Raw genomic sequence first — 16,690 nt, forward strand, 5'->3', positions numbered from 1 at the left:
GATTGCCCCGGCGGGGAGGGCACAGCGCAATGGGGCGGCAGCGGCGGCAGCAGCAAGGCAGATGCTCCAGAGTCATAAAGGACTGGTCTTCTCCATATTTAAGATGCTCAGATCAACTGTTGTTTGGGCTGCGTTGCATTAAGTACCCCTGCCCCCGCAAAAATTTTGTTTGTTTGTTTTTATTTATTACATTTCTATACCACCTTTATATTCCAAGGATCTCAAAGTGTTGCATGTGGTTCTCCTCCTCCCCATTTCATCCTCACAACAACCCTGTGAGGTAGATCAGACCAAGAGACGGTGACTGGCTCAAGGTCACCCAGGGAGCTTCATGGCTGAGAGAGGATTCGAACCCTGGTCTCCCAGCCAGGTTCTAGCCCAACACCCGCAACCATCCCCAGGAACGGTAGTTTGTTAAGGGTGCTGGGAAGTGTAGCAAGGCTGGCAAAAGACATTTTGGCACCTGAGGCAGGGAATAAGGGGTCAGGAAAGATCTACATCAGGAACAACAGCTGAGTCCCTAGAGCATGAGACTCAACCTCAGGCCCACGTTGGGCATAAGATCCCTGCAAGGCAGAGGGTTGGACTAGATGACCCTTGGGGTCCCTTCCAACACTACAATTCTATAATTCCAAGTGGGGTGGGAAAGAAACATCAACGTTGGGATGTGCTGCCCCACTGGACCCTGACACCTGAGGTGGTTGCCTCACCTTGCCCTGTGGGTGGGCCAGCCTTCTGTGAGGGCTAAACTACAGTTCCCATAATTGTTATTTTTCAGGGAGACTGGATTTGCCTTAATTGTATTGTGTGTGTGTGGCTTTTTGTTTCTCTTGCATCTTTGACTTGGCTTCCCAACCCCACTCTGTGGTGCTCAGATCCCCAAAACCCCACAATCTTGACATCTTAGGGTTTTTCTAGGAGATGGTGCATTTCATACTTTGAACACAAACCCACAGTGGTTGGGAGGATGCATGTCCTTACCAGAAGTGGGGGGGCTGTGGGCAGAGGCAGATTTAGGGGGTGTATGACCAGTTCGGTTGCACTGGGGGCAAAGTCTGGGGGCACTGTTGGGGGACGACAAAATTTTGGGGTCACAAAAATCACCGCTGAAATTTGAGAATCCAAGGTCTGCCACTGCTGTGGAATCCACTTCCTCAAGACGTAGTGGTGGTAGCTCTCAATTAAGGTAGATTTTAAAAAATAGGCAACTTTGCAGCTGACAGCGACTTCCAACCATAATAGCTATGTCCCACCTCCACTGTTGGGGCTGCTAGAGAATCACAAGTGGGGAGAGTAGCTTCCCATAGTACTTTTTTTTTTAAATCTATTCATTGCTTTTACCTCACATTTTTTCTCCAAGGAGCTCAAGGTGGTGTACATACAATTTCTGCCCCCCATTTAATTCCCACAACAACCCTCTGAGGTCATTTAAGCAGAGAGGCACAGGCCAGCCTCCCAGGTTGCACCCAGTGAGCTTTGTGGCTGAGCAGGGATTCGAACCCTCATCTCCCATGTCCTAGTCTGGCACCCTTACCATTACACTACGCTGGCCCCTTCTGTTATTACCACTTTGTCATTTTTTACACTGAAGTGTCTCAGAGCAACTTACAGGATAAAAATAGGAACCAAGAAAAAAAATAAAACCAAACAAAAGAGCAGCAATAAAATAATAGGCTTCTGGCCACTCTGAGAACAGGATGTGAGGTGACAAGATGTGCCTTTTTGCCTGATCTGGTGTTCTTGTGTTCATGCATTTGGATAGCTCAGTCAAGAGACCACGAGACCCTTAATCTCAGGGTCATGGGTTTGAGCCTCACGTTGGGCAAAAGATTCCTGTATTGCATGGGTTGGACTAGATGACCCTTGTGACCCTCTTCCAACTCTACAATTCTATAATCTTCTTCTATTTCCTGCCCTACATACACACTAATCAGCCTTAGTGGGGATCATGTGAGAAAAGACCCAAAGGCTATTGTCCCTAAAAGATTGCTAACAAAAGACTGTTGTGGACAGTTGGATGGAAAGTGACACAACCAATCGGGTCCACCCACCTCCATCCCTGCTCTCTGTGAGCATCTGTTTCCAGATTCCCTGTACAGATGCAAGAATATTGTGATGGCTGCATATGGTGTTTCAACTGGAGGTGCAACCATGCAATGCACACACCTTCCCCAAAAGGCACTGCAGAAGAAGGTCCCTAGAAGATGTGATGCCCGGCACATGCATGAAGAACAGGGGTGTTCACATAGCCCATGTGGTATAGCAATTAAAGTGCAAGACCTGGGAGACCAGGGTTCGAATCTCCACTGAGCCTCAAAGCTCACTGAGTGACCTTGGGCCAGCCACTGCCTCTCAACCTACCCTACCTCACAAAGTTGTTGTGGAGTTTAAATGAAGAGGAGAGAGAGCTGCATAGGCCACACTGAGCTCCTTGGAGAAGAAATGTGGAGAGATTGGAGAGATACAAATGCTACAGATACATGGGTAGGCAAACTAAGGCCCAGGGGCTGGATCCGGCCCAATCGTCTTCCAAATCTGGCCCATGGATGGTCTGGGAATCAGTGTTTATTTCTCTGTTTCCTGAGATCTCACACAAATCTCGAGATTTGCAGGACAATATATGTACAAAAAACCCGAAACAAAGCCTGGAGTGGGTTAAAAGAAGAGAAAGCAAAATGCAATGGTTGGTCTTGCTTCCATGGGGCCTCATTCAGCCGGCTGCACACATGCCCTGCATCTGCAGGTGAACTGGAAAGTGGATAAATGCCGTAATTACCGGCAATCTTCCTTATCAGCCCCATCGAGCAAGCTACTATAGTATCTGAAGATCTGAAGGACGGCCAGGTTGGGGAAGCTTGCATTAAAGATCCCTAAGAAATTGGACTGCCTCGTCACATTTCCCACACCCCACAGGATGGCTGATTTCAAAACATTCCCATCTCACAGTTCCCCCAATATGTCTCTGCTGTCTGGCTGCTTTGCTGGTCTTTGCAGCATCTGCTGAGAAAAAAAGCAATCTTGGGCTGTCTCCCGATCCCACCCCATTGATAGATACCCTGAAATCTAGAAAGCCCTACCCTACCCCACCCCCATTTCCTGCCTTGAGCCAAGGGTGTCCCCTCCAAGATCCCCTTGAGAGAGGTTGACCATTGCAGTTCCGTTCAACCAAGAAAATCCCCGGCTCTCTATATCCATCAACAAGGTCCCCATTTCTCTGGGACTGAGTCCAGACTTCAGGTTGTCCTCTCTGCTAGGCTGGTCAGCTTTTTCTGAGTCAGTTCATAGGCAAGGAAGAGGGCACCATTGGATGGCAGGGCACGGATCACCGTGGGCATCAGCCCGCAGTAAAGAGGCATAAACCCTACAAGAAAAAGGAACATATAAAACAATCTTATACCAGGCCACACTATTTGTCAATCTATCCCAATATTGTCTGCTTTGGAGGGTAGCTGATGTCATGGGGCTGAGACAGAGAGGGGTCTTTCTCAGCACTTATTATTATTAAATTATTGTTGTTGTTATTAGTTACTTCTTATATGCCAAAATGGTTTCTAAGTAGTTTACAAGTGTAAGCATCAATACATAATTAAATACACATGAACAAATCCATTAGGGAATTAAAACTTCCTCAATTAAAATATAAAATAAAAACAAACAATTAAGAAACGTGTGATAAAAACCATTAAAAGCAATAAAACCAGAAATTCAAGTTCAGAAGAATGCTTGCCTAAACAATTCTGTCTTCGGGAACCGGCAGAATGCCAATGCTGATGTGGCCTCTTGTATTTCAGCAGGGAGGACTGGGATTGAACCTGAGGCCTTCTGCATTAAAAGCACCTGCTCTGATCATCCATACCCACAGAAAGAGGCAATAACAAGGCAGTCTTTTGATGCCTAGTGGGGAACCTCTGACACACAGTCCTAATTGGGCACCTGTAGACACCCTGTTTATCCAGTGAGGCCATTTTGGCCAACCACAAACACATATGGTCTCAGGTCAGGCTCATAACGATTGGGCTTGGCTGAAAGGGGTTTTTCAGACACAGCCCCTGTGCACCAGACTCTGCAAGCACTGACAGTTGGCTAGTTGCTGGAGCTTGCAAAGCTCTGTGCCTTTGCCCACAGGGAAGATAAAGATCCCAGCTGGAAGATCCAAGTCCCTGCCACTGCTCTCACTCGAACCAGCATTAGCCAACTTTGGGAAAGCCTGCAGGTATACAACAACACTTCACCAAGGGAGCTCCCATCTCATTAATATGTAAGGAGAACTTAAGAAAGAGCCTTGTTGGATCAGGCAAAGGCTCTGTCTCCCACTGTGGGTAATGAGTGCCTCTGGGAAGCCCAGAAGGACATAGGTCACATCTCCCTACACACACACACACACAGTTTGTCCCTCAGAACCACCTGGCATTCAGAGGCATTGAATGCCAGTGATGCCAGAGACAGCATTTAGCCACCATGACTAATGCCCACTGACAGCACTAATGATTCCATCAGGCAGTGAGAGAAAAGAAGCAAGGCTATTCCATTGCCCCTGCTGAGAGACCAGCTGCATTTGTCCCTCCCTAAGAGTCCCTAAGAAGACATGGGTGGCACTGTGGTCTAAACCACTGAGCCTAGGGCTTGACGATCGGAAGGTCAGTGGTTCGAGTCCCTGTTCCTTGGTCCCTGCTCCTGCCAACCTAGCAGTTTGAAAGAACATCAAAGTGCAAAGTAGATAAATAGGTACCACTCTGGCAGGAAGGTAAATGGTGTTTCCATGCACTGCTCTGGTTTCGCCAGAAGCGGCTTAGTCATGCTGGCCACATGACCCAGAAAAACTGTCTGCAGACAAACGTCAGCTCCCTCAGCCAGTAAAGTGAGATGAGCACTGCAGCCCCAGAGTCGTTCGCGGCGGGACTTAACTGTCAGGGGTCCTTTACCTTTACCTTTTTAAGAGTTCCCTAGCAGCAGCCATGCCCTCAGCCTGCCTGAATTGTTTCCACTGCAGCTGGTTGCTTGACAAACTGTACCTTTAAGAACTGCTGCCCAGAGTTTGCTTTTTTTCTTCTTCCCTAAGTCCTCCTCTCCCTTTTCCTTGTGTGTTGTGCCTTTTCCATTGTAGCCCCGAAGGCAGGGAATGTCTAACTACTCATCTTTGTAAGCCACTCTGGGAACCTTGCAGCTTAAGGACAAAAATTTTTTTTTAAAAAAATGCTTTAAATAAATAAATGTCTAGGAAGGACTTGCCTTCTGTACGTAGGATGTGTAAGAAGGAGAGCAGGAAACCATCTTGCCGCCCAGCCATGGACAACACCTGGATCCGTGATTTCACTGAATCAATGGGATAGACAGCCAGCCAGAAAGCAGCACCACCAATTCCGCCACTCACAGTCACAGGGAGAGCACCTGCAAAAAGTAGGTGTAGCTTAACGGTCACCGTTGTTGCTCAAGCAGATTATGGTCAAGTGCATCTAGGCAAGACCCACTTCTGGAACATTTCAGAAAGCTTAAGATGGGTTTACACAATAGCAGGCTCTCCAACAGAGCAGAGTGGTGGTAAATTCTGAAGTGCAGACACTCCTATTAGCATTGCCTTCTAAGACTATATGGTAAAAATTATTTTGGGCTACTACACACCACTTTGCTTAGCGTCCATCCTGATAAAGAGTTCTGATGGACTCGTTATTTTGTGACATTTTTGGTTAACTATAATAAAGGGACTTTGCAATGATGAGAGTCGGGAGTGCAATATGGTTGCAGGGCACCAGGTTGGAAAAGACTGCCCTAAGGGCCATGAATTGCTGAAGCAGAGATGGGGAACTTGTGAATCTAGCTGAACTCCAGCTCCCATCAACCTGACCATTGGCCATGCTGGCTGGGGCTGATGGGTGTTGGAGTCCAACAATTTCATGAGGGCTGCAGGTGCTCCCTAGCCCAGAGGATGATAACACTGGGCTAGATGGGCAATAATCTGAAGGCAGCTCTGTATCGGGAAGTTTTTAATGTTTGGCATTTTATTATGTTTTTGTATGTGCTGGAAGCCTAATAATAATGATGATGATGATGATGATGATGTTTCACGGGTCAGGCAAACTTCGTAGCCTCAGTAGTGGCCAAGTGATGACTAAGAAAAGGAACTTGGAACAGCAAGCTTCCTGCCTACCGACATTAGACAGGTACATCCACTATATTCTTTTAAACACCTGCTGAAAACTTTTCTGTATTCAACAAATCTATCCAGACACATGAATTAGTTACAGCCATTTCAGATGTTTCATTGATTTCATCCTTCATAAACGGTTTTATGCATATCTGTTTTTAATTGCTTTGCACATCCTAATCATGCTTTATATATAAAGTCAGACTGCACGCTGCTTGGATACTTTTGAGCAAGCCGTTTATGCATTTTTGAAATAAGCAAACAAAAATGAATGGTGAGGAGGCTGGCACGGAAGCAGGCAGCTGCTGTCTTCTCTGGATCAGAGCCCTTCCACCACAATCACTGTGTCAGAGCTCCCCAGAAGGAAGGGGCTGGCATTCCCCAGAGGAATCATCGGCACATTCTAGGACATGCAAGATTCTGCTTGGGTCTGGCACCTGCTGGAGAGTCTGCACTTTCCCAGAATCTCCTTCCTGCATTCCTGGCAGGCAGAGCAGCTGGCACAGGCGTGAGAGCAAGAAAGCCAATTCTAATGGAATCCCTCTTCAGGGCACCTCTGAAGGGCAAATTGAGGCATGCCACCACACACAGAAGTATCAAAGAAAAAGATAATTCTAAGCAAATATATATTTTCTCTGCCAGAGTATTTACATTGGGGCTTCTCAGGATCTCCCTTGCCCAAGAGCAAGTTCTGCTGACTACCCAAATAGGACTAAACTGAATTTGTTTAAAGATACTTGAAACTGTGAATTTGTTTAAAGATAATTATGAGAAATGTTGGTCAGAAGTCAAAAAGGATCTAGAAATATGGTCAAACTTGAAGCTTTCCTTGTTAGGCCGAATTGCAGTTATAAAGATGAATGTATTGCCTAGAATGTTATTTCTGTTTCAAGCATTGCAAATTCTTGACAAGATGGACTGTTTCAAGAGGTGGCAGAAGGACATTTCGAAATTTGTCTGGCAGAGCAAAAAACCCAGAATAAAATTTAAGATTTTAACGGATGCAAAGGAAAGAGGGGGATTTGCCCTGCTGGACTTAAAACTGTACTATGAATCAGCAGCTTTTTGCTGGATGAAAGAGTGGTTGCTCCTCGAGAACACAGATATCTTGGACTTGGAAGGTTTTAATAATGTATTTGGATGGCATGCATATCTATGGTATGATAAGGTTAAAGCGCACAAAGCTTTTAAAAATCACATCGTTAGGAAAGCATTATACAATGTCTGGATCAGATATAAAGATTTGTTGGAAAATAAAACCCCAAGGTGGCTGTCGCCAATGGAGGCTAAAGCTGTGAAAAAACTCAATATGGAGGCTAAATGGCCAAAATATTGGGAAATTTTGGAACAAGAGGGTGATAAATTGAAATTACAGAGTTATGAGAAATTGAAGGCTAAAGTACGAGACTGGCTCCACTATTATCAAATAATGGAGGTTTATAAACAAGACAGGGAAATTGGCTTCCAGGTGGAGAAATCAAAATTAGAAACAGAACTGTTAGAACCCAATGCTAAGAATTTGTCAAGAATGTATAACTTGTTGCTGAAATGGAATACACAAGATGAAACAGTTAAATCAGCTATGATTAAGTGGGCACAGGACATTGGTCATAACATCATGTTTGCTGACTGGGAACAGTTGTGGACCACCAGTTTGAAATTTACGGCATGTAATGCCTTAAAGGAAAATATTATGAAAATGATCTATAGGTGGTACATGACCCCAGTCAAGCTAGCAAAAATCTACCATTTGCCTGACAATAAGTGTTGGAAATGTAAAGAAACTGAAGGTACTTTTTATCACCTTTGGTGGACGTGCCCGAAGATTAAGGCTTTCTGGGAAATGATATATAATGAAATGAAAAAGGTACTTAAATGTACTTTCCCTAAGAAACCAGAGGCCTTCTCTTGGGCATTGTCGGCCAATTGGTGCCAAAGAAAGACAGAACTTTTTTTATGTACGCTACCACAGCAGCAAGAGTACTCATTGCAAAGCATTGGAAGACTCAAGATCTACCCACCTTGGAAGAATGGCAGATGAAGGTGATAGACTATATGGGACTGGCTGAAATGACCGGCAGAATCCGTGACCAGGGGAAAGAGACGGCGGATGAAGATTGGAAGAAATTCAAAATTTATCTTAAGAAACATTGTAGAACTAATGAATGCTAAAATGTCGAGGCTTTAGAAAAAAAGGGGGGATTACAGCTGTAAAAGATTAAGTAAAAGAAAAGAATAAGGGAAAATTTGATAAAACCAAGGGTTAGGATTTGCTGAAACAAGTTTGGAAATTGGGATGTAGAAAGGGGAGGTATGGGGAAGTCGGTGAAGTAAGGTTTAAGAAAAAAGGATATGAAATTATCCATGTTCGTTTGTGTGGGGTTTTTTTTTTTTTAACTGTATTGTGTATTGTTTGTGTTTATAAAAACTGTGAAAAACCAATAAAAATTTTATTTAAAAAAAACAAAAACAAATAGGACTAAACTGAACCCTTGCTATTGACTGTTTGATCTCCCCCAAGAGGGGACCCCTCTTCCAGGTGTCCTTTGTATTGTCCGTTCAGGAAGATTTAGTTCATAGTGGTATTTAGGCATTTATCTGCTGTCTTGCTTTCCATATACTGTTTGCAGCTGCAAAAGATGTTGGAATGGATATACTGTTTCATTTCCAAATCAGTGCCTATTTTGTAACTTTCTACTGAAATCTTGTAAACTTTTTCTTGCCCTGCAGGGCAAAGGTGACTGTCCAGAAAGCAATAATGCAGCAACATTGGGGTAGCATTGCAGAGCAACTAATAAAGCAGAATGATCTGTAGTTAGTTCACCACTATCATTGCATCAATAGCACATTGTAGAATACCTCTGCAAAAAGCATAACCCAGGAAAGGCTGCTGCCTCTGACATCTTTCAGCTCATTTCTTTTTCCCCATTCTGGCTTACTGGGCAAAGCTGAGGACCCCTGTAGGGAAATCCCCCTGCTCTCAGGCTTTGCTTACCCAGCTCTTCCTTTGACTGTCCAGCCTGGAGGAAGAAGCTTCGGCTGACTTCATAACCCCCAAAGAAGAAGAAATAGCCAGGCACCTCCCGGAGCCATGTGCTGGTCAGTCCCTGGAAGAAACCCAGGGGGCCTTCTGAACGGAAGATGGCTTTCACCACAGTCCAGGTGGAACTATAAGAGGGGAGAGAAGAAAGTCCCATGACACATGGAGAGCACAGAGAATCCATATTAGGGGTAGACTGAGGGCCTCGTTTCCCAATGGGCAGCCTTTCTGGGACTGCATGCCTGGGTAGCTGGGACAACAGATTTGACATTCATCTTTGTACAGGAGGCAACAGGCCAATCTTGCAAAAGCCAGAGGCTTCCAGACACACTGTTTTTGGGAATTTGTGAGTGGAAGACTCCCCTGGGTGATGAGTTAGTGAGTGCCAGACACTGAACCCCTGGATTCAGCAAAAGTTAAACCAGAGCTTTCCAAACTTTTCCTGTTGGGAAATGCATTGCTTCACGACACAGTAATTCAGTTTTACCAGCAAACTGGAGGTTAAACTAACCCCTTTCCAGCCCCAAGAGGAGCGCAGGGAGCATTCTCACAACACACCTACACACTGCAGTCGACACGCTAATGTGTCATGAGACACAGTTTGGCAAGCTCTGAGTTAAACTATAAGTCAGGCCAGCTTCTGTATGAGGTAATCGCCTGGGAGATGAGCCACTAAGAAAACAAAAGGAAGGTAGGTTATGAGCCATTAGGAAAGCCAAGGAGAGGGGGAAATGGAAGGAGCTCTTCCCTCAACTGTTGGCTGTGATGTGAGCTAGAAGCTGGGGGAAAGCAGCAAGCAGAGGTTCAGAGACCCATGGCTGGTTTCTGTTTGAGTCCAAGGCTGCGGCCAGTGTTTTTTGCCTGGGGGTACGCATACCCCTAAACATTTTGTGAATCTTTGTACTTTTGTCCATTTACTGTATTTATTCTTCCCAATTTGAACTATAAAATGGTGATTTTCTTGAGTCAAAATGAGAGTACACCTAAACATTTTTTTTAGAAAAAAAGCACTGGCTGCAGCTATGGATGACACAAGAACCTCTTGGGGTGTTAATGCTGTGAGCCCCTCCATCACGGGCTCAGGTTGCATATATGTGTGAATAAACCATATATCTTAAAGACACCCAGTCTTCGCTGTGCCTCAAAAGGAAATCCTGGGTGACTGCTTGGAGCCCCTGGAATCTCACACTGTTGTGGAGACTGGGGTGGCATGCAACAGTGCAGTTCCCCACTCAGGCAAGCAGGAGGCATTCTTGGAGTTCAAGAACACATTGCAGCCAGGCGAAAAATCTGGGAGGGGTGTGACCTAGGAAGGAGGTGTGGCCTATGGAGAATTCAGAGACCAGACAGACAAGCCAAGGAAGCCTCTCTCTCTTTCTCAATACATAATTAACATCAGGTATCCTTTCCCAATCTGGGACCTTCCAAGTGTTCCAGCCAACAATTCTAATGACAATTCCCATGAATTATTATTTTTTGGTGGGGGGGGGAGGCATGATTGTTTATAGCGGTACAGTACTGCTTTGAATGTGTAGTGCAGAGGGGGCCTTAGATGGCTTCCCCTCTCAAAGGATTAAATTCACATGGGAGAGACGTCTCGGCACCCATTAGCCTGGATAACGAAATAGAGCCTCCATGTTGCGAGGCAGTCTACCTCCGAGTACCTGTGCCTCGACAGAGCTGTCTGCCCTGTGACCTTCATCTCATGGAGAGCTTGCATCCGGCACTTCACCAGCTCTGTGGGGCACAGAACCATGGAGGAGAAGACTGATGAGAAGGAGCCGGCAATCGCGCTGTGCAAATCACTGTAATAACCCGAGAGAAGAATCCTCAGAGGAAAGCGAAGACCAGAGGGCGGGTGGGGGGAATCCCACAGCTAGGGAGCAACCTTCCATCCTCCCATACACTATGTATTTGTTTGCCTTTCGCCAGCAGAAATTAGCTGATTAAGTCAATCAGCCCACTCAAACCTGGTGTCCTCCAGAGGTTTTGGGCTACAACTCTGATTGGGAAGTCTGACCAGGCTGAGGAATTCTGAGCAAAAGGATCCTACCTTGAGCAGCCTCCCACCCAACCCCCCCTTTGCATTCTATTTAGTTATTTATTTATTTAAATCCCTCTTTACACTTACGTTGCAAGCTACTGTGAGACCTATGCTATGTCATATATTTAAAAGACAAACTAAAGCTGCAGAATTTAAAACCTCAAGGATTTAAAACATAAAAGAAAAAGAAAAACATCTGAGAGGCATTCAGGGCACAAGACCTCCTGAAATCAAACAGTTCAGAAGGGACTGTTCCTATCTAACTTTCTCCAGAGGGGATTTCCATAGAGTCCTGAAGCTATGACTCACCCTGGGTGTCCAGTGTGGTGGCTGGTGTCCATTGGGACTCGTAGGGCTGACAATGGGGAGCCAGAGCTGAGGACAGGCAGAGCCAACTAATTCCAGCTTTACCCCCATCCACCTCCCTGCCTTCTAACAAGGCCAAAACTGAGACTGAGGAGGAAGATGGCAGGCGAGCCCCCCACCCCACCCTGTGCTTGGCTGTAAGCAATAATGCACCACTGTTTATATCAATGTCTAAGAGCCTCTGGCAGAAGAGAGGGGAAGAGAAAAAGACTGTACCTGAGCTCCTGGACATTGCCCAACCCAAAGAGCTGCCTCACGAGCTGCTGGCAGAACCCGTAGCAGGCAAAAAGCACAGCGTTCTCCGCGACGTTGGCCAGCAAGGCTGGAGCGGTGCCTTGGTAGAGCCCGTGCATGCCCTCCTGCTGGTAGGTCTTGACTGAGCAGTCAAAGAAGCCCTGGTACCTTGTTGGGAAGGTCTGCATCTTCACCTTGATGGTGTCAAAAGGCTGCCCGGTCACCACGCATGCCACACCGCCTGCAAAGAGCCACCCCACCCCAGGCAAGGTCACTCACTTGCTCCTGAAATACAGGGCAGATCAAGCCAACTGTACTGCAGTGCCTGCTTTGCCAAAACGTACCCATGAAACATGTCAAGGGATGAGCATTAAAGGAGCAGCACTCACACACTCTCCCTGTTCTATAAGGCCTACTTCTGTTCTAAGCTGCTATGATGGAAATGGGACACATTAGGGCGCCTCTCCCATATAAACTTGTCAGAGCATTCAGATCCAGCATCTCAAGTCGCATGTCCCCATAGCTTTGCTGCCATCTCTTCAGTGCCAGGATGACCTATATATTTTCCCTAACTAAGATTATGCTGCTTTTCTACTTCCTAGCGTGCTGCTAAACTTCCTGTGGCTAGTTTGGGGTTTGTTTTGGTCTGTTTTTATGGTATAATGTATTTATATTTGTGTGTTACATGCGTTGTAAGTTGCATGGAGACCTCAAAGTAACAAGCAACTGACAATAAAAGAACATTAATGAAGCTAAAGCTGCAGCAATTTTGCCCCCATTCTTCCTCCTGCCTTTCCTTGTTGTCTGCCTTGTGTTTATTGGCCATGAGAAGTGGAGTCTTTTATGTGATGGCACCCAGACTGTGGAATGCCTTCTCGAGACACCTTTGCCTTCACCATTGCTGCTTGCTTTGGCCAGAGCACTTAATGCCCATTTATTTCCTCTGGCTATTTCTCTGCTGACTTGGAACGTTATCTGTCAAAGGCTTGGCGTTTCTAATTCGTCTTTGCTTGTCTTCACCTGTATTTATTTATAAAACCTACAAACAGCTTTTCACCACCAAAGTGGTCCCAAAGACAGATTCAGAAAGTGTGACAAGGAAAACAAAATTACAGTTTGAACATTAAAACCAGCAGAAGTACATGCTGTACCGTACGAAAGATAAGACTTCAGAGCAGACCTGACCAAGACCTTTATTTTCTTGGATACGTTTTGTGATGTTTTAGGGATATCTTGCACAGAGAAGAAGAGGAACAGAGATTATCCTGAGATCATGAGACCTGTCTCTCTACACCACCTGGGAGGGAAGTTCAGAGAGTGGTGGTCATAACAGGCTTTGTATGCAGTAGATCCCAATTTATATATACTCTCTCCAGGGAAGCCTGCCTGGCACCAGCCTTGTCTGCATTTTTGCCTCAGAAATACCTTTTTTGTTTTCTTGGATGTTTGGGCAACATTGATAATGGGATATTGTATCGTTAAACCTGTTTTAATGTTTACGTGATTCTGAAACTGTATTTCTTAACCTAAACCTAGCTAGGATGAAATAAATGAGCTGAGGAAAGTGGATGTGCAGAGGTCTCTTTGCTCAGTCTTAGCCAGAAAACAGATTTGACAGCAAGACCCTGTGGGGTAGCAGCAGGTACCTGCCAGCAAGCCCAGTTGTCATAAGTCGGCTTTCACCAGATGTTTTGGACTACAACTCCCATCAGACCATTTGCAATCCAAAGCATTTGGAGGGCACCAGGTTAACAAAATCTACCTTACGCTGTTGCCAGTTCTACACATCTCTTTCCCTTCAGAGCAGACAACTAGAAGCCAGACTCGGCACAGGGCCTGCCAGATGTAGACCTATATAACACTACAATAAAAGACCATGCAGATCTCCATATACTTGCATGCACACACCCCTCACATCCAAGATCCATCAAGATCCCATGGCTCTTCTCTGAATCTTGCTTGGTTTCCTGAACAGGCATTGCCTCCAGTGCTTGCTCAGTTTTAAGGGGGGGAGGACACTTTCCAGTTAAGGACCGCCATTACCTTTTGGACAAGGCCACATTCAAGTGGTGGGCGGAGCCAGAGGCAAAAGTGGGTGGACCAACCAAGGTAAGCTTTGCCTTTGTACAGTAGGCTTATTTCTGCACGCACACCCACACGCCTCTCTATCTTCCACCTAGGCAAGCAAAAGGCACGGTCAATGACACATTCCAACCAGACAGAAGCACTTAAGGCAGGGGCAAAGCAGGGCTGGTGGGGATTGTGGTATGGGGAAAGTCCCATGGGTCAGTCAGAGAGGCTTGGAGCTGCCCCTCCCAGGTTAAGAGTTCCATTCTTCCCTACACCTGCCATTGATCCTTGGTCTCCCCTCTAAAGGGAGGCTTCTTGACCCATCCTCCCAGCAGCTCTCCATCCTTCAGGCTCACCTGCTGCCCCTGCAGTGAGGTCGACAAGCATCTGCACCAGCGGGTGGACTCGGGCTTGTTCAGTAGGCATCTCAGCACACAAACGTTCAGGTGCAGGTGTCCCAAAGAAGAATGCAAGTCTGGAGGGGGGAAAGAAGAAATCAGTGGTGTAGTGGTTAAGTTTTGAAGCAACTCATCATGACGGCCCCTGTAGCCACGCAGTCAAGGAGAGTCCAGAAATTAGGCAGCTGTACTGACCCATTATTATTATACAGACAAGCGCAGAAGCATCATTACATAGCATAACACCCAGTTTATTAGGACCAGCATGCCTGCAATCCAACAGCTTCCTGGGAGCACTATTGAACTTGGAGGTGCTTCCTTCCCATTGAAAGGGTGGGCTTGCAAAACACACAGCTTTAACGAAAGATCTTCAGTTAGCTAGAAGACAACCTTATGGGTTGTATCCAATGGTGGTCACATTCAAAGCAGGCCCAATGAAATTAATGAACCTAGTTCCATTTGTTTCAGTTAGGTCTGCTCTAGGTATGACAGTGGGACTTAGAAAAGCACCTAAACATGAAAATGTTACTATTCAAATTGTTAGCATGAAGTAAGAACCTCACTGAACAAAAGAAATGCCTCAACTTTGCTTATTTTTCACAGGCTTCTGACTACTTCCAAGCTAATCTGTTGCAAACACACTTGAAAGCTTATTGCGCCATTTAATTGCTAGAAAAAGGAGGATCTGCTGTTCCAGATGACCTCAGTGCCTGGCATTAATTATCCTGGCAGTCTAGGAGATGACAGCATTCCTCAGCTTGGGGGGAAAGTTCCCAGATCTGCACTCCTACACCACTCAAGAGCGTCATCTAAATAGGCTCCATCCTGCCCCCCAACCGAAGGTTGTGTAAATATCTGAGTAACAGACCTGTAAGGGGAGATGGTGAAGCAGGATGAGGTGTCCCAGGCAGCTACCTGAGGTAGGCAGATGAGGTGCAAAAAGTTAAAAAGAGCCAAACAAGGAATGTGAGTTGGGTGGGGGTGGCATTTCCATTCTGTCTTGTGCCTTCTTACCCACCCCAGCCTTAGCCAGACAGTCAGCCAGACAGTCAAATACTATTCAGGGGGAAAAGGCTGCTAAATTTTCTCCCAGCATGGCTCCTGGGCATTTATTAGCTCTATGCAGCAAGTGGATCATTCCCCATCTATATATACTAGACAGGAAGCATTCACTGTTGAGCAACTGCGTGAGGCAGTTTCCTTGACGCAAATACACACACACACTTCCAGAGATTCTTTAAAGTTGCTAAAATTTGCTTTGTACAGGTCTTCATCCAGTGCTCACCATGAAGTTGTTACTGCAAGTGCCACACTTTTAACATAAAAAGGACGAATAGACCCTGTAACAAATTGTAGTAACATGGGGCCATTGCATTAGCTGGCTTTGCAGTGTACTGATAAAAGGCCTCTCATAAAGACTTAAAGGGAAATGACCAGACAGCAACTGGAAAAATCCTGTCAGATCAGAAAACTGATGAAGGCTGTTACAAGGTCTCTGGGACAGCTAGCAAACCAGGCTGCTCTCTTGTAGGTTAATTGCTCGCTCATCTTTTTGCCATAGGGCTGGAAATGCCAATCTGAGTAGTAGGGCGCAGCTGCAGAGCTGCACCAACAGAATCTAACAACAGAAAGGTGGAATGAAATTATGGTGAAGATTGCTACAGTCAGCTCTTTGGTATTTAGAATACCAAAAGTATTGAGAGACTTTGGGTCATTTTACAAGCCTGTAGGAATCTGCAGGGCTGCTACAGAACACTGAAACCAACAGGATACAGACAGGTACTGTGGGACACTAGGCCGTTCTCCCAAACGTTACCAAAAAGCTCAAGCTTCTTGAGGCCATCTCAGGATACAGCTTTGGAGAGAATGGTTATCACCACGTAGGTGGACTCTGCTGCCTGACAAGCTCATGTTTCTTGGGTGAAATTCCAGGTGATGATTACAACTGCCCAAGGCTGGGTGCCAAGTTACCTTACCTACCCTTTGCTTCCACTCTTTAACCTACTTCTATGCATTTGCAGAAAGCATGGAACATAGATGCGCTGCAGCTGTCACCAGCCAGCCTCAGTACTGTAGATCGATTGCCCGTGAGCAGCTATCTCTAATAGGGACCTACAGATGTTTTAGATTCTAGCTCCCATCAGCTGCCGCCAGCAAAGCCAGTGGTGAGAGATTAATAGGGGTTGGAAACATCGGAAGAGCACCAGGTTGGGGGGGGGGGAGAGACTGCCCCAGCGAGGGTATTTGAGTTTAGTCTTTCAGGTTCCCACAAATCAGGGGTCCTGAATGTCTACAAGCATTTCAACAGGAACAACGTATGGCCTTAGAACTTCTTGTTTATGCTATGGAAGCAAAGGAAGAAGCAGATTCCCGATGTACATAGGTACTGGGCCAGA

General features: G+C 45.9%; 1 protein-coding gene across 1 annotated transcript; it reads right to left on the reverse strand.

Moving 5' to 3' along the window:
* Positions 1-2,562: 2,562 nt before the first annotated feature.
* On the reverse strand, positions 2,563-15,303 carry LOC308579327 (mitochondrial ornithine transporter 1-like). The gene is given in 8 exon segments (XM_081180252.1): positions 2,563-3,361; positions 5,230-5,388; positions 9,138-9,310; positions 10,847-10,987; positions 11,809-12,067; positions 14,253-14,371; positions 15,163-15,275; positions 15,277-15,303. Coding segments are annotated over 8 exon segments (1,104 nt in total). The 5' UTR covers positions 15,289-15,303; the 3' UTR covers positions 2,563-3,233.
* Between the last annotated feature and the right edge of the window lie 1,387 nt (positions 15,304-16,690).

This window comes from Podarcis bocagei (genome assembly GCF_964188305.1).
Source record: "Podarcis bocagei genome assembly, chromosome: Z".
Lineage (NCBI taxonomy): Eukaryota > Metazoa > Chordata > Lepidosauria > Squamata > Lacertidae > Podarcis > Podarcis bocagei.